The sequence below is a fragment of the Trachypithecus francoisi genome, unplaced genomic scaffold, assembly GCF_009764315.1.
Source record: "Trachypithecus francoisi isolate TF-2019V2 unplaced genomic scaffold, Tfra_2.0 Lachesis_group13, whole genome shotgun sequence".
NCBI classification, from domain to species: Eukaryota; Metazoa; Chordata; class Mammalia; order Primates; family Cercopithecidae; genus Trachypithecus; species Trachypithecus francoisi.
In genome coordinates, this window is record NW_022681458.1 from 3,583,363 (window position 1) to 3,607,181 (window position 23,819).

The 23,819-nt window shown below is 45.6% G+C and overlaps 1 protein-coding gene across 1 annotated transcript in view; it reads right to left on the minus strand.

Moving 5' to 3' along the window:
* Positions 1-2,475: 2,475 nt before the first annotated feature.
* The window catches only part of TRAF3IP1 (TRAF3 interacting protein 1), an 80,958-nt gene continuing 59,614 nt past the window's right edge, over positions 2,476-23,819 (minus strand). The window contains 2 exon segments of the mRNA XM_033229673.1: positions 2,476-2,876; positions 4,304-4,524. Of these exon segments, the coding sequence (XP_033085564.1) occupies positions 2,711-2,876; positions 4,304-4,524 (387 nt within the window). The 3' untranslated portion in view covers positions 2,476-2,710.

Here is a 23,819-nt window from a genome sequence, read left to right on the forward strand (position 1 = left end):
AACTTTTAAATTCAAATTCTGGAAGTATGACTCCGGTACTCCCTGAAAACTTATACACCAAAGTATAGAAAAATACTTAATAATCCCATTTGTGTATTTTCTCAAAATAAGAGAAAATTAAATTTCTCAAATAAGATCAGGATCTGGTGTCTAGGATAAGATACAGTAACAATCACATGTAGAGGCCTTCTAAAACTTCACAAATGATCTTACAAATTCTAGTAAATGCTTACCTATCTTATAAAACTTCATTTTATACTGAAAAGAGGTACGTGTCATAATATGAATGAAAAGATATATTTCCCTGAACTTTCCTCATGAGAAAAACAAAATGCACACATTTGAAAATAAAAAATCTAAATGCTTATGATTTTTCCATGTGTAAATTGAACTGCACAATCCATACACTTATGGAAAAAAATATGTGATTATTTTTAATGATTTACGTATAAAAGAAAAATAAACTTTATGATACAATTTGACAGACTACATAAAAAATTTTACTTACATACAATGTATGCAATTTTTTGCAATCCCCAAGTTCTATTCATATATACAAATTCATAAAAGGCAGACATCTTAACTTGAAGTGAAACAAGGTCCATTCAGGGTCACGTCTAAGTCATTTGATTCAGTAGAAAAGAGATGATAAATACACAAAGGACTACTTAACTAATGTCCCTCCACTCCCCCAAAATGTATTCGGTATAATCTGATCAAACAGAATTTTATGGTGCACTATAGGAAGGAGAAAAAGACCAACGTTTCAGAATGGCAGATCTTAACAATCTGCTCCTGAACTTATTCAGCTCAGAAAGTCATATAACAACCTTAGTACAGAATTTATTTTGGAAATTGTATGAAGAAAAACCCAACAGTGCCATTTGTGCTAATCCTTAAAGAAACAAAACCTGGCAGGGTGCTGTGGCTCATGCCTGGAATCCCAGCACTTTGGGAGGCTGAGGCGGGCGGATCACGAGGTCAGGAGATCAAGACCATCCTGGCCAACATGGTGAAACCCCATCTCTACTAAAAATACAAAAATTAGCCGGGCGTGGTGGCGTGCGCCTGTGGTCCTGGTTACTCAGGAGGTTGAGGCAAGAGAATCACTTGAACTTGGGAGGCTGAGATTGCAGTGAGCCGAGATCGCGCCACTGCACTCCAGCCTGGGTGACAGAGTAAGACTCCATCTCAAAAAAAAAAAAGAAACAAAACCTTTTCAGGCAATCCTCACATTTTAAATGGCACTCCTTAGTTTACATAATAAACACACTATTTAAAAATAAAAGTATTAGGACCCAGACCTTAAGACCCATAAGTATGTCTTCAAACACAATGAAATGTTGTATACAATAACTTAAGACTCTGCTACGTATTTACAATAGTATATGTAAGTGAAAAATTATAAACTATGTTTTTTAAAAAACTTTTGCTTTAAAAAACAATTTCCAAAAAAATGGCTAACATCAAAAAACATCGTAAATCAGTGCAGCCTTGTAAGTCTTCCTTATGTCATTTTTCCTAAGCTACCTGTCTCTCAGGTGTGCACACCCATGCAAAGGAAAAGGCACGATGCCAGTGCCTCGCAGAGCAAGACCCTCTTAAGGAGAACAAGGACTCAAGGGTAGCTGTGCTAGCCTCTGCCTGAGGAAAACCAGGGCAAAATGCTGAAGAAAGTGAGGATGTAGCCCAAGACAATTTCATATCCAATGTCCGTGAAGGCCATCCTGAAATCTCCTTTTTAAATTTATGAACTTTAAGGACTAGAAACACAAGCAAAAGATAGTAGAGATCAAGAAGAAAATTACAGGCCGGGCGCGGTGGCTCAAGCCTGTAATCCCAGCACTTTGGGAGGCCGAGACGGGCGGATCACGAGGTCAGAAGATCGAGACCATCCTGGCTAATACGGTGAAACCCCGTCTCTACTTAAAAATACAAAAAAAACTAGCCGGGCGACGAGGTGGGCGCCTGTGGTCCCAGCTACTCGGGAGGCTGAGGCAGGAGAATGGCGTAAACCCGGGAGGCGGAGCTTGCAGTGAGCTGAGATCCAGCCACTTCACTCCAGCCTGGGTGGCAGAGCGAGACTCCGTCTCAAAAAAAAAAAAAGAAGAAAATTACATAGCGAAGTACATGCAATTACAAAGAGGTCAAAAAACAAAAACGAAAACAATCCAGTAGATCAGTACCTTATATGGAGACAGGCTGAGATTAGCCCTTTCAAATGGAAATTAACTAAAAATATAATGTATTCATTTTCAGGCCTCATTCTACTTATCAAGTGCCTATCAAAACATATACAGTCATCCTTCATTCTGCATTGACCTCTGAAAGTCTTTCCACTAAACCAAAATAAAGGACTACTGTTCCCTTGGTATGCCCACACCACTTACCTGCTAGAGAGTTCTGGTACAGAACTAAACAGGTTACAGCAGAAACACAAAGAACAGGCTTTCAAAAAAACTTTTCACAGAGGTGTTTGGAAGCGCTATTTATAACTAGCCAGTATTCCATCTGGAAGGAGGTAAGAAAACATGGTTTTTTTAATACACTTAACATGCTTACAGTTTTAAAGCTCTGAAAATTAGCTGGATAGTAACATTGTAAACTGTTCATTTTCTTAGCAAACTGGAACTTAAAAGAGTAATGATTTTCTATCTTCCTTTATGCTTTTAAACTGAGGTGACTTTTCATCTCTGAAACTTTTGAGTGTTCACCTTCTCGAAGTCAAATTGATACTATACACCATTTTCTGGATTTTTTCTTCATTCTTGAGGATGTTGGCCTTCACAGCGCAGATCTTGTCTTGCTGGTCTTTGATCAGCTGCTCCAGCTCCGCAAGCTCAGCCTTTAAGGGCTCCACAGCAGAATCTGTGATACTGAGGGAGAATAAAACCAGCAGCTCATCACTCTCTCATCTCATTGTGTGTTGGCTTCTTAATTAAGACATTGAAAGACAACAGAAGTAAATTATTCATTTCATCCAAAGAAAAGGATAAAATTTATTTCTTATTTTCACAACCCCTGCCACAACCAAAAGTGAAGTCAAACATGAGATTTATAAAAGCAGCAGTTAATATTTCTTCAATGATAAGTTTGAAGCCCTTAAATTATATACAGAACAGCCTCTGGGACAAGGAGGTATGCTGCAAAGTCCCCACTGACTTTGGGGACCTCCCCTCTACTACCCCCTACCTGTGTTCCTGCTGCAGGGCCCCCTCCCCATTACTCCCCCCTCCGCTACCCCCCACCTCTGCTCCTGCTGCAGGGCCTCCCCATTACTACCCACCTGCTACCCCCCAACCTGTTCCTGCTGCAGGACCCCCTCCCCATTACTCCCCCGACTCTGCTACCCCCTACCTGTGCTCCTGCTGCAGCGCCCCCTCCCCATTACCCTCCTCCTACCCCTCAACCTGCTCCTGCTGCAGGGCCCCCTCCCCATTACTCCCTGACTCTGCTACTCCCCACCCCTGCTCCTGCTGCAGGGCCCCCTCCCCATTACTCCCTGACTCTGCTACTCCCCACCCCCGCTCCTGCTGCAGGGCCCCCTCCCCAGTACCCTCCTCCTACCCCTCAACCTGCTCCTGCTGCAGGGCTCCCTCCCCATTACTCCCTGACTCTGCTACTCCCCACCCCTGCTCCTGCTGCAGGGCCCCCTCCCCATTACCCTCCTGCTCCCCCCCACCCCCGCTCCTGCTGCAGGCCCCCTCCCCATTACCCTCCTCCTACCCTCCAACCTGTTCCTGCTGCAGGGCCCCCTCCCCATTACTCCCTGTCTCTGCTACCCCCTACCCCTGCTCCTGCTGCAGGGCCCCCTCCTCATTACCCTCCTGCTCCCCACCACCCCTGCTCCTGCTGCAGGGCCCCCTCCCCATTACCCTCCTGCTCCCCCCCACCCCTGCTCCTGCTGCAGGCCCCCCTCCCCATTACCCTCCTGCTATCCCCCAACCTCTGCTCCTGCTGCAGGGCCCCCCCCATTACTCCCCCGACTCTGCTACTCCCTACCTGAGCTCCTGCTACAGTGCCCCCTCCCCATTACTCCCTGCCTCTGCTAACCCCACCCCTGCTCCTGCTGCAAGGCCCCCTCCCCATTACCCTCTCGCTACCCCCAACCCATGCTCCTGCTGCAGGGCACTCCCTCATACTACCCCCCACCTCCGCTCCTGCTGCAAGGCCCCCTCCCCATTACCCTCCTGCTGCCCCCCACCTCTGCTCCTGTTGCAGGGCACCCTTCCCATTACTACCCCCCACCTCTCCTCCTGCTGCAGGACACCCCCCCCATTACTACCCCCCTGCTACCCCCCACCTCTGCTCCTGCTGCAGGGCCTCGGCGTGCTGCCTGTTCTCGCTGTGCCACAGCTGCAGCTCATTGTGCATGGCATCCACGTCTTCCTGGATGTAGTCCATGATCTTCCCCAGGGGAAGCGCACTCTTGCACAGGGTCTGGATGGACGCACGGAGCTTCTCTATCTCCTTGGAAACGATGTCCTTCTCCTTCTTCCATGCCGACTCAAAGAGAGATCGCTCCTACAGACAGGGAGACATGGAAGAGGAACACGCCTCCTCAGTCCGAAGGCAGAACAGGGCTGGAGCACTCAGCACATGGCCATGGGGCTGGGAGGAAAGGTGCAGGCAGGGACAGTGCTGGCTGTGGGACACTCACTCCCGTGCAAAGGGAGGCCATGCCACCTGACAGAGTAACCCTGAAGTGCTGCGTGCCATCAGAGGACACAGCACTGCCAGGGAGGGACCGCTCCTTCCCTGCTCAATGGGGACGGGGATCTGTCTTTACCTGGAAATCCATCTGAGGGCAAATCTCTATACAGGCAGATTTCAGTTCCCAACTAACAAGCAACTTTTGTAGCTATTGTTACAAGAGCTTAGTGACATGGAGGATTTTTCCCAAATGGACTGGCAGAGAGGGGGCCTGACCCTACAGCTCCTCAAATGGCCCACCTTCCATCCCAAATGACTCCAAAACCCAGCTTGCCAGGAGGAAGGGGGAAAGAAACCCAAAGGAGAGGCAGAAACTGGTGCCATGGAAAGGAAGGCATGGAGAATGTGCAGGGGGGCCAGCGCCAGCAGCACCCAGCAGCATCCAGCAGGCAGACGGTCAGGTCGACTTAGGCGTGACTGTGCTGGCCGCTTGGGGAGGCCACAGAGTCCAGGGCTCAGGGGCCGGATGGAAGGGTCCAGGTTGAGACAGCAGCAGGTGAAGGAGGTGAGGAGGACACAGAGACGAGAGGAGAGCTGCATTCGATTTGGGCCAGGAGTTCTTGGGTTCTTTGGCAAGCAACATTTAGAATTCTCTTCATATAAGCTTTGATCACAGACATCTCTGAATGTCAAAAATTGAAGTGAGTTAAGAATCAATAAGCTTGGGAAAATTAACATGGGTTCTTTCTCCTTCTTTCTTTTCTTTCTTCTCTCTCTCTTTCTTTCTTTACAGCCAGGGTCTCACTATGTTGCCCAGGCTGCTCTCAAACTCCTGGGCTCAAGTGATCCTCCTGCCTTTGCCTCCCAAAGTGCTGGGATTACAGGCGTGAGCCAGCGTGCCCTGCAACACTGTTTCTTTAGGAAGTCCTCTCTGGGCACCCCCACCCCACTCCAGACCAGCTAAGGTGCCCTTCCTGGCCTCACCCACTTACAGAATGAGCTAGTAAATGCATTCAGTTGTAATAAATCTACTTATTTAGTTTGAACATATCATAGCTACATCATCACTTGCATTACTTCTACCAGTTTCAGACTGTGGGCTCAGGAGGGCAGGATCTTGGTCTAGATTCATTGTGGTTCAAATAAGTTCTGCTTAAGAATTTGTGAAATGAACTAATGAAGTGGATAAATGATTTATGTATCAATATCCTAATTCCACCACTTACTGGCTTGGACAAATATAAGACAGCTTTAGCATAATGCCTGGCACACAGAAAGTGTTAAATAATTGGAACTTTAAATAAAACGTAAAACTCATACAACTAATAAGTGAGTTCAGCAAGGTTGTAGTACACAAGATGAGCATATGAAAATCAACTATATTTCTATATATGAACAATGAACACATGGACACTGAAATTAAAAATACAATGCCATTGACAATTGTTCAACAGAAGACAATGTTTAGTTGTAAATCTAACAAAACATGTATAGGACTTGGAAACGGAAAACGAAATGCAGATGAAAGAAATCAAAGGAATTTAAATAAATGAGAAGACACACATCTGTCTCTGTCCACAGATTGGAAGACTCAACACAGTAAAGACATCAATCTTCCCCAAATCGATATGCATATTTAACACAAATCCTACCAAATGTCCAGTCAATTTTTTGTATAGACAAGATCATCCTAAAATTTATGTGGAAAGGCAAAGGAACTACAACAGCTAAAACATTTTCGGAAAAAACAATCAAGACAGAACTAACCAGTCTACCCAATGTCAAGGCGTTTTTTTTGAAATGAAGTCTCACTCTGTCACCCAGGCTGGAGTGCAGTGGCGTGATCTTGGCTCACTGCAACTTCTGCCTCCCGGATTAAAGCCACTCTCCTGCCTCAGCCTTCCAAGTAGCTGGGGTCACAGGCGCACACCAGTACGCCCGGCTAATTTTTGTATTTTTAGTAGAGACGGGATTTCACCATGTTGGCCGAGCTAGTGTCGAAGTCCTGACCTCAGGTGATCCTCCCATCTCGGCCTCCCAAAGTGGTAGGATGACAGGCATGAGCCACTGCGCAGGCTTCAAGTCTTTTTAAACAATTACAGTAATCAAGACAGTGCAGTGTTGACAGAGGGACATAGATCAAATGAACAGAACAGAGAATCCAAAAGTACATCTATACAAATATGTCCACATGCCCAAGCAATCTTTGACAGAAGTACAAAAACAATTTAGTGGCAGAGAGAGTTTTGCACCATTTGGCACTGGGGTAAGTGGACCTCCATAAGCCGAACAAACAAACACCACCTTGCCCTAATCTCATAACTTAAACAAAAATTAACTCAAAATGAACTATGGATTTAAATATAATCTATGAAACTTTAAGATAAAAAAACACAAGAGGAAAAAGTCTTTGGGATCTAGGACTAGGCAAAGAGTTCGAAGACTTGACACCAAAAGCATGATTTCAAACGTTTGCTCCGCAAAAGACCCTGTGAAGAAGCTGCAAAGATAAGTCACAGAATGAGCGAAACAACTGCAAATGACACATCCAATAAAGACAGACAGCTAGAACAGGCAAAGAACTCCTAAAACACAACAGCAAGAAAGCAAATAATTCAATTAGAAAACGGGCAAAAGACAGACATTTCACTGAAGAGGATATAAGGATGGCCAACAAACAGATGAAAATACGTTTGAAATCATTAAGTATTAGGGAAATGCGAATTCAAACCACAATAAGCCATCACCACACAACAGTCAGAATGGCTGAAATAAAAAACAGTGACAACACCAAATGCTGCTTGGGGAAACTGGATCACATACTGCTGATGGGAACGTAGAAAGATAAGGCCACTCTGGAAAACAGTGTGGCCGTTTCCTATAAAACTAAACATGCGGCCGGGCACGGTGGCTCACACTTGTAATCCCAGCACTTGGGGAGGCTGAGGTGGATGGATCACAAGGTCAGGAGATCGAGACCATCTTGGCTAACACAGTGAAACCCCATCTCTACTAAAAATACAAAAAATTAGCCGGGCGAGGTGGCGGGCGCCTGTAGTCCCAGCTACTAGGGAGGCTGAGGCAGGAGAATGGTGTGAACCCGGGAGGCAGAGCTTGCAGTGAGCTGAGATGGTACCACTGCACTCCAGTCTGGGCAACAGTGCAAGACTCCATCTCAAAAAAAAAAAAAAAAAATGCTCATCATGACTGGCCATCAGAGAAATGCAAATCAAAACCACAATGAGATACTATCTCACACCAGTTAGAATGGTGATCATTAAAAAGCCAGGAAACAACAGGTGCTGGAGAGAATGTGGAGACATAAGAACGCTTTTACACTGTTGGTGAGACTGTGAACTAGTTCAACAATTGTGGAAGACAGTGTGGTGACTTCTCAAGGATCTAGAACTAGAAATACCATTTGACCCAGCCATCCCATTACTGGGTATATACCCAAAGGATTATAAATCATGCTGCTATAAAGACACATGCACACGTATGTTTACTGCGGTACTATTCAAAGACTTGGAACCAACCCAAATGTCAATGATAGACTGGATTAAGAAAATGTGGCACATATATACCATGGAATACTATGCAGCCATAAAAAACAATGAGCTCGTGTCCTTTGTAGGGACATGGATGAAGCTGGAAACCATCATTCTCAGCAAACTATCGCAAGGACAGAAAACCAAACACTGCATGTTCTCACTCATAGGTGGGAATTGAACGATGAGAACACCTGGACACAGGGCGGAGAACATCACACATGGGGGCCTGTTGTGGGGTGGGGGGAAGTGGGGAGGGACAGCATTAGGAGATATAACTAATGTAAATGATGAGTTAATGGGTGCAGCACACCAACATGGCACATGTATACATATGTAACAAACCTGCATGTTGTGCACATGTACCCTAAAACTTAAAAGTATAATAATAATAAAAAAATACTAAACATGCAACTACAGCATCACCCAGCAACTGTACTCCTGGGCACTTATCCAAACAAATGAAAATTCATGTTCATAGAAAAACCTGTATACAAATATATATAGAAAAGTAGCCACAAACTGGAAACAACTCCCGTGTCCTTCAACAGGTAATTGGTTAACTAAACTGTGGTGCATCCATACCAGGGAAAACTATCTACCAATAAAAAGGAACAGACTGGCCAGGCACGGTGGCTCATGCTTGTAACCCCAGCACTTTGGGAGGCTGAGGTAGGCAGATCACCTGAGGTCAGGAGTTCGAGACCAGCTTGACCAACGTGGAGAAACCCCATCTCTACTAAAAATACAAAATTAGCCGGGCATGGTGGCGCATGCCTGTAATCCCAGCTATTTGGGAGGCTGAGGCAGGAGAATCCCTTGAACCCGGGGTGGGGGGCGGAGGGGTTGCAGTGAGCTGAGATCACGCCATTGCACTCCAGCCTGGGCAACAAGAGCAAAACTCCGTCTCAAAAACAAAAAAAAAGGAACAGACTGCTAATGCATGGGACAACCTGGATGGCCCTCAGAGGATGATGAATGAGAAAAGTGAATCCCAAGAGGTTACATGCTGTAGGATTCCTTTACACGAGATTCTTGAAAGACAAACTTATAGAAATGGAGAGCTGAGGGTGGTAGCCGGCGGTGAAGGAAGAGTTCGAGGAGGTGGGGAACGAGGGCGTGGCTACAAAAAGGCAGCAAGAGGGATCTGTGAGGTGATAAAAATGTTCTGGGTCCTGTTTCATTGTCAATATCCTGGTTGACAATGTACTATAGTTCTGCAAGATGTTATCACTGGGGGAAAATGGGCAAAAGGCATACAGTATATCTTTATTATTTCTTTTTCTACTATTTTTTCTTTACAGGGTTTCATTGTGTTGCTCAGGCTGAACGCAAACTCCTGGGCTCAAGCGATTCTCCTGCCTCAGCCTCCCAAAGTAGCTGGGGCTACAGGCATGTGCCACCACACCTGGGCGTCTATTATTTCTAATAATTGCATATAAATCTATGGTTATATCAAAAGGTTTAATTTTTTTTAAAAGGCTATATAAAAATGCCTTTAAATTAAGATGCTAAAAGACTGAAATGAATTCAATAAAATAATAAACTACTTCCCAAGAGAAAAATGTATTTCTTTATTATACACAAATAAGCAAATGTCTCATTGACTTAGTTAACAATTTAAACTTCTATTAAAACCCACTCATAATGACTATCAAGTAATTCCTGTGCATTTGGCATCGTGTTAACTCTAATATAAAAATGTTTAGGGTATAGAACTTAGGGTAGGAGACTAATACAAACAAATATCTTACAAAATTGGAGAGTTACAATGTAGAAAAAGACACTAAGAGGTAATCTGGCCAAACTCCTCATATTTCTATTGCACAGGATCAGGCAGAGTTTGGAACACTCATCTTAAAGCTTATAATTTTATTTTTAAGAGATTAAGACTTTAAAATAAATACACTTGGACTTTAATTGTGATAGTCAGGACAAACTTCTACTATTATCATAAAGGCACTGGAATACATTGCTGCAAAACACCAAAATTCTGGCAATTTTCAAGCTTTCATTTAACACAGCAGGGGCAAGGTGAATGCATCAAGCAGTGATTATGTGCTTTAAAAAGCACACCTCTCTGATGATAGACCTCGAGTTATATGCTGCTCATGTAGATATATCAACAATTTTCCAGATGAAAGCAATCTTATTTTTAAAGACTTTTAATCCAGTAGTAGTTTGAGGATCTACTACCCCCACACAGGAATTAGTCATATACAATATGCTTAATTTTTGGAAACAGAAAGAAAAAAATATTGAAAATCTGTCATGGCTGGGCGTGTTGGCTCATGACAGTAATCCCAGCACTTTGGGAGGCTGAGGGGGGCAGATCATTTGAGGCCAGAAATTTGAGACCAGCCTGGCCAACATGGTGAAACCCTGCCTCTACAAAAAATGCAAAAATTGGCCGGGCGCGGTGGCTCAAGCCTGTAATCCCAGCACTTTGGGAGGCCGAGACGGGCGGATCACGAGGTCAGGAGATCGAGACCATCCTGGCTAACACGGTGAAACCCCGTCTCTACTAAAAATACAAAAAACTAGCCGGGCGAGGTGGCGGGCGCCTGTAGTCCCAGCTACTCCGGAGGCTGAGGCGGGAGAATGGCGTAAAACCCGGGAGGCGGAGCTTGCAGTGAGCTGAGATCCGGCCACTGCACTCCAGCCCGGGCGAAAGAGCAAGACTCCGTCTCAAAAAAAAAAACAACAACAAAAAAAAAAAAAATGCAAAAATTACCCAGGCATGGTGGCGCATACCTGTAGTCCCAGCTACTCAGGACGCTAAGCAGGGAGGATTGCCTGAGCCCAGGAGGAGGAGGTTGCAGTAAGCCAAGACTGTGCCACTGTATTCCAGCCTAGGCAACAAAGTGAAACCCTTTTCTCTCAAAAAAGAAAAGAAAAAAAAAAAATCTGTCATTACACAAAATATGACCTAAAACCACCTAGACCATAGGAGGACTCAGGGGCAACAGGACCCGCAGTCAGTGCCTTGTGGTTCCAGGGCCTAGTGCCAACCCAGCCTCACCACCTCCTAACTTTAGGACCTTGGAATGACCTCTCTGTACCTCAGCTTCCTCACAATAAAATGGAAATAATAATATTTATCCTTCAGGTAAGATTAAATGGGATAATATAAAGTAAGCAGTTCAGTGCCTCACACATAGTAAACCCTCAAATAGATGTTAACCGTTATCGTAAATTTATTCCGCAGAAAGAAGCAAGTCACAAGTCCCCCGGGACGAAGCATGGGTGCTTTTTCCTGTGCACTGATATAGTTATTTTAGCTCCTGTCAACTTGTAGGTTATGAAAGATTCTTAGCCAGGCATGTTTGGAATACTTTAGTGCACAATGGAAAAAGTATTTATAGATATTATCAGCACCACCTAACAAGCTGTCATGTCCAGGCAAGTTCTTTCATTGAAACGTAATTTACCTTCCTCATTGACACACTTCCTTCTCCATCTCCATTTTAAGGATATAGATAACCCACAGCTATGAAATTCATCTCAAAGCTCTTTTCTCTGCTGAAAGACTGATGATCTTGAGCGCAGAGAAGTCTGCCGTGAACACTGCAGAACCACCCACAGCACCTTTTTGTGGCACCCTTGCCGTGGATCCAGTGTCTAAAGGTAGTTTCTCCAGGTTAGGCAAACAGAGAGGTGGCAGCCCATGTGTGTTTCAAGGGGACACGAAGTCACCCCTCTTGTCCCCTCCTGCCTCCTACCTGGCTGGCCTCCCTTTTCCTGCAGGCTGGAGACTGTTTTCTCAGCTGCCTTCTGGCAGGAAGGCCTCTGGCAAAGGCATCTCAGCCTTGGGCCACTTCAGGTGCTCACACAGGCACACACTTTTCAGAAAATGCTTCCAAGATTTCTCAGGGGAACGTTACTTCTGGGACTTTCTATTTTATTTACATTTTACCACACACACACTTGTACCCAGAAACACGGGCATTTGCACTTCTGGTAATTTTTAAATTTATAGTTATTGATTATAAGGCATACAAATACAAATTATTGACCTTAGCGATTTATTTGAATTTCAACTGCAATCCTCCAATTATTATTATTATTATTATTACTATTATTATTTGAGACAGAGTCTCACTCTGTCACACAGGCTGGAGTGTAGGGGCACAATCTCAGCTCATTATAACCTCCACCTCCCAGGTTCAAGAGATTCTTCTGCCTCAGCCTCCCAAGTAGCTGAGATTACAGGTGTGCACCACCACATCCAGCTAATTTCTGTATTTTTAGTAGAGATGGGGTTTCACCATGTTGGTCATGCTGGTCTCAAACTCCTGACCTCAAGTGATCCACCCACCTTGGCCCCCCAGAGTGCTGGGATTACAGGTGTGAGTCATCACGCCCGGCCAAAAGTATTATTTTTAAAATATCTTAAAATTTTTAAAAAATGAGATGGAGGCCGGGCGCGGTGGCTCAAGCCTGTAATCCCAGCACTTTGGGAGGCCGAGACGGGCGGATCACGAGGTCAGGAGATCGAGACCATCCTGGCTAATACGGCGAAACCCCGTCTCTACTAAAAAAAATACAAAAAACTAGCCGGGCGACGAGGCGGGCGCCTGTAGTCCCAGCTACTCGGGAGGCTGAGACAGGAGAATGGCGTGAACCCGGAGGCGGAGCTTGCAGTGAGCTGAGAGCTGGCCACTGCACTCCAGCCTGGGCGGCAGAGCAAGACTCCGTCTCAAAAAAAAAAAAAAAAAAAAAAAAATGAGATGGAAATAATAGACACTGAATACTCCCAAATGGGGGAGGGTTGGGAGGGAGAGGGCTGAAAAATTACCCACTGGGTGCAGTATTCACCACTGCATGATGGGTACACCACAAGCCAAATCCCTACCCATTAACAAGCATGCCCATGGACCCCCAAATCTAAAATAAAATAAAATGTAAAAAAAAAAGAATGTCTTAAAAGTGTGGTCTTTAGATGCTGCCAGAAGTCCCTCTCGGAAGCAGGATCCAGGGCACGTGGGGGTGGAGGCCTCCAACCCCTGCCCTGCCCCGCTGCTGGATGTGACTGGTCAGCCACACTCCTGAGCAGCGCTCTAGCTGACATTAAGCAAACCCAATAAACAAAAGCCTGATTAATTGTAGGGTAGTGGGTGGGCAATAAATCAAAAGAGTATGTATTTGCTTCAAATAACATAATCTCTCATGACCTCAGGAATTGACTTATATGCAACCTGTCAAAAGTTTGTTGTCTAGCTCGGGCGCAGTGGCTCACGCTGTAATGCCAGCACTTTGGGAAGCCAAGGCAGGCAGATGACTTGAGCCCAGGAGTTTGAAACCAGCCTGGGCAACATGGTGAAACTCTGTCTCTACAAAAAATGAGCCAGGCATAGTGGTGCATGTTCATGGTCCCAGCTACCTAGGAGGCTAAGGTGGGAAGATTGCTTGAGCCCGGGACGCCAAGGTTACAGTGAGCCAAGAGCCCTTGAGCCCAGGAGGTCGAGGATGTCGTGAGCTGAGATCATGCCACTGCACTTCAGCCTGGGCAACAGAGCAGGACTCTGTCTCAAAAAAAAAAAAAAAAAAAGGTTGTGTTCTTCATAAATGGAGGAATACCTGCATTCAATTTACAAAAGAAAAGCACAGAATGACAGAATAATTATTCTTTTTTTTTTTTTTTTTTTTTTTGACGGAGTCTGGCTGTGTCGCCCAGGCTGGAGTGCAGTGGCACAATCTCGGCTCACTGCAAGCTCCGCCTCCCGGGTTCATGCCATTCTCCCGCCTCAGCCTCCAAGTAGCTGGGACTGCAGGCGCCCTCCACCACGCCCGGCTAATTTTTTGTATTTTTAGTAGAGACGGGGTTTCACATGTTAGCCAAGATGGTCTCGATCTCCTGACCTCGTGATCCGCCCGCCTCGGCCTCCCAAAGTGCTGTGATTACAGGCTTGAGCCACCGCGCCCGGCGACAGAATAATTATTCTAAGTGTCCTGTTCTTCCAGAAATATTCCATCACCAAACTTCTTCATAAACCATATGCTCATCTCGAATGCAGGTCAAGTTGGATCCCTTGAACACACAAGCAAAACAACCTGCAAACACATTTTTTTTTTTTTTTCAGATGGAGTCTCCCTCTGTCCCTCAGGCTGGAGTGCCAAGGGTGGAGTGGAGTGGTGCAATCTCAGCTCACTGCAACCTCCACCTCCCCAGTTCAAGTGATTCTCCTGCCTCAGCCTCTCGAGTAGCTGGCATAACAGGCATGTGTCATCACGCCAGCCTAATTTTGTATTTTTTGTAGAGACGTGGTTTCACCATGTTGGCCAGGCTAGTCTTGAACTCCTGACCTCAAGTGATCCACCCACCTCATCCCCCAAAGTGCTGGGATTACAAGCATGAGCCACCGGACCCGACCAATTTTTTGAGACAGAGTCTTGTTCTGTCACCCAGGCTGGAGTGCAGTGGTACAATCACAGCTCACTGCAGCCTTGAACTTCTAAGCTTAATAATCCTTCCATCTCAGCCTCCCAAGTAGCTGGGATACAGGTGTGCACCACCATGCCTGGCTAATTTTTTTTAATTTTTTACTTTTGCAGAGACAAGGTTTTGCTATGTTGCCCAGGCTGGTCTTGAACTCCCGGCCTCAAGTGATCCTCCTCTTTAGATCTCAAAGCATTGGGATTACAGGCATGAGCCATCATGCCCAGCCTCAAAATTATGTTTAAGAATCAACCATGTTACATGTATTTTGTTCATTTGTGTTTCTGAATAGCGTTTTATTATATGAATGAAATACCACTATTCATCCATTTTGCCGCTGATGGACAACATTTGGGTTATTATTTATTTATTTATTTCGTCTAGGGCTATTACAAAAAAATACAACTCTGAATAATCTTATATATGTCCCAATAGAGATGAGCACACGACTGTCTCTGGTATGCAACAAGAAGCGCATTACTGGGTCAAAGGGAGTGTGTGTTCTCAACTTTATGATATAATGCCAAACCATTTTCATATAGTTTTAGAAATTTACATCAACTATTTTTCATTAATCAATATCTTATTTCTAGGCATATAAAGGAAGCTTTAGCTCTACTCCTATGCCATTTCTACGATCTGACAACTGAAGGTAATAACTACTGAACTGTTGTTACCTGGCAGCAGCTAGAAGACTGCTACTCCACGTCAGGAACAGGCTGTTAAAAGGAGCCTTCCAAATGACAGACAGTTGCTCATTAGATGAACTGCTTACAACTACTTACACATGGGTGGCAAGCTTTTAGCATGGATGTATGAGAAGCTGGACAGCATGAGGGCTAACTGGCCAGACTAGGCCCAACAGATCTGGGGTACCTCCTACCTCTAGGACTTACTGTCTATATCATCTTGGACAAGGTAACTTTTGTGCCTCATTTTTCTAACCTAGGAAATGGGTATAACGCCTATGTCATCTGTAGATGACTGTATTAAATACAATATGCAATTCCTTAGTCATGGTAAGTGCTCTATAAATGTTAGCTGTTAGAATCATTACATTGTCTACAATGAATAATGATTAATGGTAAATGTCTATAGGAGAAAAAAATGTATACAGAGCAAAATATCATTAAATATTAGCTACTTTTACAGATAAACATGAATGTCCTTGGAAGATGAATGAGAAACCCTCTTAGAATTATGTGTTAAGCCAGGGTGAGTGAGCCTGGCATGAGCCCCAATGGGTCACTGTGGTCAAGCCAAAAGATCAGAGCACAAAACAGAGAAATCTTCAGACTGGCCTTTCTGACGGACCTTAAAATGGTCTGAAAGTTGATTTTATGAGTTGGGTTATTCTTGTAATACCCAACTAAACCAGAGATAGGGTTGAGGGGAAAAAGCACTCAGGGCACCTGCTTCAAGAGTTAAATTTTGGCTGGGCTCAGTGGCTCACGCCTGTAATCCCAGCACTTTAGGAGGCCAAGGTGGGCAGATCACCTGAGGTCAGGAGTTCGAGACCAGCCTGGCCAACATGGTGAAACCCCATCTCTACTAAAAATACAAAAATTAGCCAGGCGTGGTGACACACACCTGTAGTCCCAGCTACTTGGGAGGCTGAGGCAGGAGAATCTCTTGAACCTGGGAGGTGGAGGTTGCAGTGAGCCAAGATCGCACCACTGCACACTAGCCTGGGTGACAGAGTGAGACTCTGTTTCACAAAAAAAAAAAAAAATTAAAAAGAGTTAAAATTTTCAGAAGCCCAGCTGCTGAAACAGCTGCTGTAACCCTAAAACAAGTTTTACCTAGGAGCCACTGAATCAACCCTCTTGACGCTAAGGCCAGTTTTACCCACCACTGTCACGCACCAATCCCAGCTTGCCAGCTCCCCAAAGCTTCTCTAGTGCCAATGAGCTTTCTTCCAAGACAATATGAAACCGTTCTCTTTCTGGTAAAACTCCCAACCTACTCTGTTCTGCAGACATACTGAAGACCACCTGGTCTGTGTGTATACCCCAAACTGCAATTCTTGCTTCCTGAATAAAACGTTTTAAATTTCAAGATGTGTCAGTATATTTTATTTGACTTTGACAATGGAAATATTTATTAAAATCTCCTGTTCACTGACGGGTGGCAGACTATCCCACCCAAAAATATGCTACTTTGGCAGGAGGATTATTTTGAGCTAAAGGCACTTAAAAAACAATGGTGCAAGAAGGTCAGTCTGACTTCCCCCTTTCTTCTTAAAAGCAGGCGATGAAACTCCCATGTAGCAGATGCTCTCCTTGCACCAAAAGGAAAAACATTCTCACCACCAGAGGTGGGTTCGAGGCCAAAAGAATTCTGTACAAACAGACCTAGCAGTCCATGGAAAAACTGGCTTTCATGAAACCAGTCCCCGGTAGCAAAAAGGTTGGGGACCACTGTTGTAGAATATCTGAACAGGGTCATGGTACTCACCCTTGTTTCTGACTGTAGTGGATGTATCTCCAGCCACTCACTATTACATACGATGTTGACTGTTTGACACAGGTGTTTTCTCTCATGAAAAAGAAGCATTTTCTATTCCTAGTTCACTACAGGTTTTTAGTCATAATGGACATTGGATTTTACATGAGTCATTTATTTTTAAGAGAAAGTACACTGACTAGTGATTTTATCTGGTTCAGGAATAATTTCTTGGTTAAATGTAAGGTAAGTAGTCCACACTTAAAAGATGCTACAGGCCAGGCGCAGTGGCTCACGCCTGTAATCTCAGCACTTTGGGAGGCCAAGGCAGGCAGATCACGAGGTCAGGAGCTCGAGACCATCCTGGCTAACACGGTGAAACCCCATCTCTACTAAAAATACAAAAAATTAGCCGGGCATGGTGACAGGCACCTGTAGTCCCAGCTACTTGGGAGGCTGAGGCAGGAGAATGGCATGACCCGGGAGGCGGAGCTTGCAGCGAGCTGAGATCGCACCACTGCACTCCAGCCTGGGCGACAGAGCGAAACTCCATCTCAAAAAAAAAAAAAAGGCTACAACAACTGACTTGAATTTCTCAAACTGAAATGACTGACTCTTCCCTGGACATGGCTACACGAAGAAGGAAAAAATACTGAAGAAACTACTAAAGGGACTAGACACAAATATATTTATCTAATAGGAAACAGAGTTTCGATCCTAGAATATATTCTATCTCACTTTTGATTATATAATAAAATACATGCTTTAGGAAAAAATTACTAGTAATTCTTAACTTTAACTTTTGTTCAAATTTCTTCATCTTTGCTGAAATGAAATCTCTAAAGTCCATTCTAGCCATAAAGTTTTAGGATTCTGTAATCCTTTTTAAAGGATATCAGGCCAGGCATCGTGGCTCACGCCTGTAATCCCAGCACTTTGGGAGGCTAAGGCAGGCAGATCACAAGGTCAGGAGTTCTAGATCAGCCTGGCCAACAAGGTAAAAATTTTTTTTCTTTTAAATAAAATTAAAAAAATTAGCCGGGTAGGGTGGCATGCGTCTGTAATCCCAGCTACTCCAGAGGCTGAGGCAGGAGAATTGCTTAAACCCAGGAGGCGGAGGTCGCAGTAAGCCAAGATCATGCCACTGCACCCTAGCCTGGGAAACAGAGCAAGAATACATATATAGATCTATATATGTACACATATATATCTATGTGTACATATATATATACACACACACACACACATGTATCAGGTTGATTCTGGACAGATTAGAAAAGGGGAGACCAGACTAGCAAACAAGTGTAAAACAGAACGAAAGATCAGAGGCAACTGTTGTCAGCAGTAGGTGGAGGCAGCATACAAGTGAGAGCCTTGAAACAAGGGACACCCAGGAGGCCAGCCCACCAGTGCCCCAGCTCTTGTGTGGGGATGACAGCCTGATCAGGGCACAGAGCTGAGTCTACATGGAGCATGAGGGTGCCACTGAGCCAAGGAGGATGCATCCAGATAGGAGGCCCTGCAAGACTACAGCTGAATCAGAGAACAAGCCAGTGGACAAAATGTAGTAGAAAACTAACAAATAGTCAACGCCAAAGATGGCAGGAAATGAGCAAAAGAGGAACAAAAATCATAAGGGGAGATAAACAAAGAGCAAGATGACAGACTTAAGCCTACCTATATCAACAACTGCACTAAATGTAAACGAACTAAATTAGAACACCATGCAAAGAACAACAACAGGAATTCACAAAAAGAGAGATGCAACTAGCACAAACAAAAAGTTATTCACCTTAATTTGCAGCATGAAAAGTAATAAAACGGTTTTTGCTCCTAGCAAGGAATCTAAAAACAAGATGTCCAGTGTTTGCTAGAATATGAGGAAATGAACACATTCAGGTATGAGACAGAAAGATGTTGACAATCTAGACGACCCAAGATTCTACTTCTGAGATTTACCCTTAGGAGATGTTCGAGAGGTGCCCAAAAATACGTAGGCAAGATTTTTCATCTCAGCATTTCTAATTATAGCAAAAGCCTGTACCCACACCAGCAGCGCAGTCAGCAGGGACCCAGGGAAATGCCATGGTGTATCCGTGCAGTGGGACAGTGAGCATTCACCTGTTGGATGGTGACTGACAGACTCAATGCAGATTGTTCATTCATAGGTAGCTTCCAAAGGCCTATGCTGGACAGCACCACTATGTGCAGCCGCACACTCACAGGCACGTACTGGGCACCACTATGTGCAGCCGCACACTCACAGGCATGTACTGAGCACCATCGCCCTGGGGCTCTCACAGTCTAGTCAGAAGAGAGAACAGCAAGTTTGATTCCAGTTGCCAACGAGACACCAAGGAGGTGGGGGAATGGAAGAGAAGCCCCACACAGCCTGGGTGGCAGGAGACTGCCTGGAGGGCAGGTGGGCCTATAGTGGGTGAGTATTCCAGAGAAAGGGCAGAGCTGGCTGCAGACTTCCTCAGAGGTGAAAACCACCAGGAGGTTCCAGAAGCCAAGAGGCTGGAGGCAGTGTGCAGAGACAGGCAGGGAGGAGGCTGGAGCCTGAGAGTGGTGAGGATTTCAGACTTGACCCCATGGGCAATAAAAAGTCAGCAAAGGGATTTCAGCAGCACAGAAACCTAATGAGATCAGAGTTTTAATAAAAACACTTGCTTCCAACTTGGGAGAGAGAGAGAGGAGGCAAGGAGGCTCTTGTGACCAACTGTCCAGGGAACCGAGGGAGGCAGGAGAAGGAGGCAGCAGGATTGGAGAGAAGCATGCAGGCTTCTTGCTTTATGAGACGTAGAGGGGCAGGGAAAGAGGGCTGGGACTCTCTTGAGCAACTTGGGGGACAGTGATGCCCTATGCTGAGCCAGCAAAGGAGGTCTCTCTGGGAGGAAGCTGGTGACACTGGACTGTAAGCTGCTGAGCCTCAGACATCCATGCGGTGTCAAGGGAAGATGTGAGGCTCCCAGGAAAAGGCCTGCCTGGAGGCAGACATGCACATGTCCTCCACCCCCACTCATCCTCCCCGACCTGCTGATCTGAACACACCATGTCACCACCTCTAGATGCAAATGACAACTTGAGCAGGTATATAAAGTTCCTGTGTTGCAATGTTTCCTTTACAACCATGAATTTTTTCTGGATTCTTTCAACATTTAATGTTGCAAAAGTTTGTGGTCAATCTGATTTTTGTCCTTTTATCAGCTTTTTTGGCTGGGTCCTTTGTAGCACTCTTTTCTTATCCTTGACAGCCAACGATTCCACCAGGATGTGTCTCAGTATCATGATGGTACTTTTTAGCTGACACTCAGGGAGTGCCTTCCTGTCTGCATACTTAGGTCTTCCATGCAGGAGAACCGCCATGGCATCTGTTTCGCCTGTTCTCGTATCCTCCTTATGAATGCCATCCGTCACACCCAGGCGCTCTGTCCCCTTTCTGTCATCTCCTCTCTCACATGTCCCCACGGCTTTGGGGCTTCCTCCTGCACATCTTGGGGGGCTTCTCAGGCTCGCCCCAAACATCCCTGGTTGCTTATTCTGTTGTGTCGATTCTGCTTCTCTATGGCTTCAGGTAAATACTTTGTTCCTATGATCACATCCGTGTGCCTCTGTGACAATCCCGCCTTGACTCAGCGTGCTCCTCTTGCCCATCTGTGGCTTCCTACCTGCCAGCCCCTTTCCTTCTCAGCCTGTCTTCATGTCATTTTTTTGTTTTTTGCTTAATCATTGGCGTTTTTTAAATTTGTAGAGCATGACGCACATATTTACAGAAGTATGACACCCCATGCCCACAGGGAGCTTTCCTCAAAGGTCCCCGTCAGTCCTGCTTATAGACGGCAGGAGGGGCACCCACACGTGGGGTCCTCAAAGGTCCCCGTCAGTCCTGCTTATAGACGGCAGGAGGCACCCACACATGAAGTCCTCAAAGGTCCCCGTCAGTCCTGCTTATAGACGGCAGGAGGGCACCCACACACGAGGTCCTCAAAGGTCCCCGTCAGTCCTGCTTATAGATGGCAGGAGGGCACCCACACGTGGGGTGCTCAAAGGTCCCTGTCAGTCCTGCTTAGAGACGGCAGGAGGGCACCCACACGTGGGGTGCTCAAAGGTCCCCGTCAGTCCTGCTTAGAGACGGCAGGAGGGCACCCACACGTGAGTGCTTCATGAATCCCCTCTCTGCTCACAACCTGGAACAGGGGTGCAGATGAACGCTTATACCCATATTTGAGGATCCCATTAGGGACAAGTGCAGGGTGGTGGCTCATTAGGGTGGTGTCTACGAGGGAACTTCCGTCCATCTCTCTTCAGTGACTGGAGGAGCCCCTGGCCAGCATCCTTCCACACAGTGCTGCTCGCAGGCACAGGAATGGCCCCCACCTTCCCGGCTTCCAGCGTGGTACCCAGCCTGCCTGAACCTGGGAGCTCCTCAGGGCCCACTTTCAAATGCCACTGAGCGACAGCAGGGAAAAAGAATGAAAGAGCACCCCACCCCTACCCATGCCTATGGCCTTCCAAGGGTGTCAGTGGGATTCAGGGGGCCCTACAGGCCTTCTCCATCCAGCCCCATCTGCAAGTCCCAAAGAAACTTTTTAAAGTTTCTGGAATGTGGGTGCAGCCCTCGCTGGTTTTGCCCCATTTTTATGTCCCATTCATTTCACTGGGATTCTGAGGGGGGAAGATAAACTTGGGTTCAAGCTACCCTAGCTGACCCAGGAGTTCCATGGAAACAGAATTCTGAAAAAACAAACAAACAAACAAACAAACAAACAAAAAAACCCCAAGCATCCTACCCAAGTCCCATCACTGTGGCAAGAAAAATAGTTGCTATTCTGTAAACAGCACAGATGAAGCCTTTGGAGAGTATCCTCAGGAAACCAAAACAAATGAGTCAGACTCAACAGAGATCTGGAAAAACTGGTTTCAAGCACTCAAAAGAACTTCAGTCTCTATGGAAGACATTCCCAGGAAGGATCCTTGCTCTCCTTGTTTTGTGGCTACAGCACTCACATTTAAACATCGACTCACGCACCTTCATGGAAATGAAGGTTATTGACATGCTTTTACCTCATTTTCTTGCATTCTTCTAACCTCTTTACAACAGTGTTTCTGTTATTTTGATTTTTCAGGAGTTCAAAGACTAAAAGGAGTGATGCAGGCATTTCCTTTAAAATATTGTTGGGATCATCTCACCTTGGGGCTGGGGGTGAATCATGGGTAACTGAGGCTGCTCAGGGTGAGGCTGGGCTCAGGAAGAACAGGATCTGCTTCTTCCACAACAGCCTGGAAACAAGCCCCCAAGTCCATCCACATGCTCGAGAAAAAGATGCTGTGAGTGGCCAGGCCAGGCCACTGGGCCAGGCAGCAGTGCGTGTTTCCTATCGGTTAGGGGGATACTGCAAGATTTGCTTCAGTTGCAGAGCTTCCTGTTCAAATTAGCCAAATCCAAGAAGACACTCCCACCATTCCCTTCTTGTGCATGAAGACACCATATTTTCTGGATCAGCCGTTGTGCATAGGAACCAAAGGGCCCACCCAGGTAAGCAGCTTCTCCACCTGGTTCCTGCAGGGCTCGGAGAGGCCCTCTGAGAAGCTGGAAGGCACCATAGGGATCCAGCTGCACACAAAGTAACCTGGGGAGCAATTTTACCCAGTGCCAGCACCTGCCCAGAGACAGACTCTAATTGAGAGGGGAGGGGCCTGGGCACCAGCATTTCAGAAACACTCTCTGGATGGTTCTAATATACATCTCTGAGCAGATGAACCTCTAAGCAAATTTCAAAGGACATAAGGTTGTAAAGTTCACTTTCTCTACATTTTAGAATCCTTTTCCATGTCATAGGCAACAGCAGCAAAAGAATCTAAGTTCAAAAATAGACTTTAGGCCGGGCGCGGTGGCTCAAGCCTGTAATCCCAGCACTTGGGAGGCCGAGGCGGGCGGATCACGAGTCAGGAGATCGAGACCATCCTGGCTAACATGGTGAAACCTCGTCTCTACTAAAAATACAAAAACTAGCCGGGCGCGTTGGCAGGCGCCTGTAGTCCCAGCTACTTGGGAGGCTGAGGCAGGAGAATGGCGTGAACCCGGGAGGCAGAGCTTGCAGTGAGCTGAGATCCGCCACTGCACTCCAGCCTGGGTGACAGAGCGAGACTCCGTCTCAAAAAAAAAAAAAAAAAAAAATAGACTTTAAAATTGTCTTTCACCATCAATGCTGGAAATGGCCAGTGAGGGGATTATTCAATTACTTTGTTTTTTATTTCCATCTCTGTGCTAACTAATTGGATTTGCTATTTTAAATGTCTTACTAAAATATTAATCATTTTCTACTGAGCCTATTGCTACAGTATTTCCCTATCATTCTGGCTCCAGTGTTATTATTATATATTTTGCCTTCTAAATTATTAACATATTTAATCACTCCAAAAATACCAACTATAAAAGGCAGTTACTGGGCAACATGAGACCCACTGAACTGAATGGCTGGCATGTGAGTTGGGAAGGAAACCATCGTCTAAACCTGCAGCAGGAAGTGGCCACGAAGTCAGAGGTCCTCAGCAGAAAACAAGTGTCACAGAATTAATTATGAATAGAGGAAGTGAGTCTAAGGACTGCATGACCAAAAGAAAATTCACATACAGGAAGCTCAGGTTCCAAATACCCAAGCAATGGCACCACGCTGCCACGTTCACTCGAGCAGGTGTCTGTGGCTGCCAAGTAGACAGAATGAGGAGTT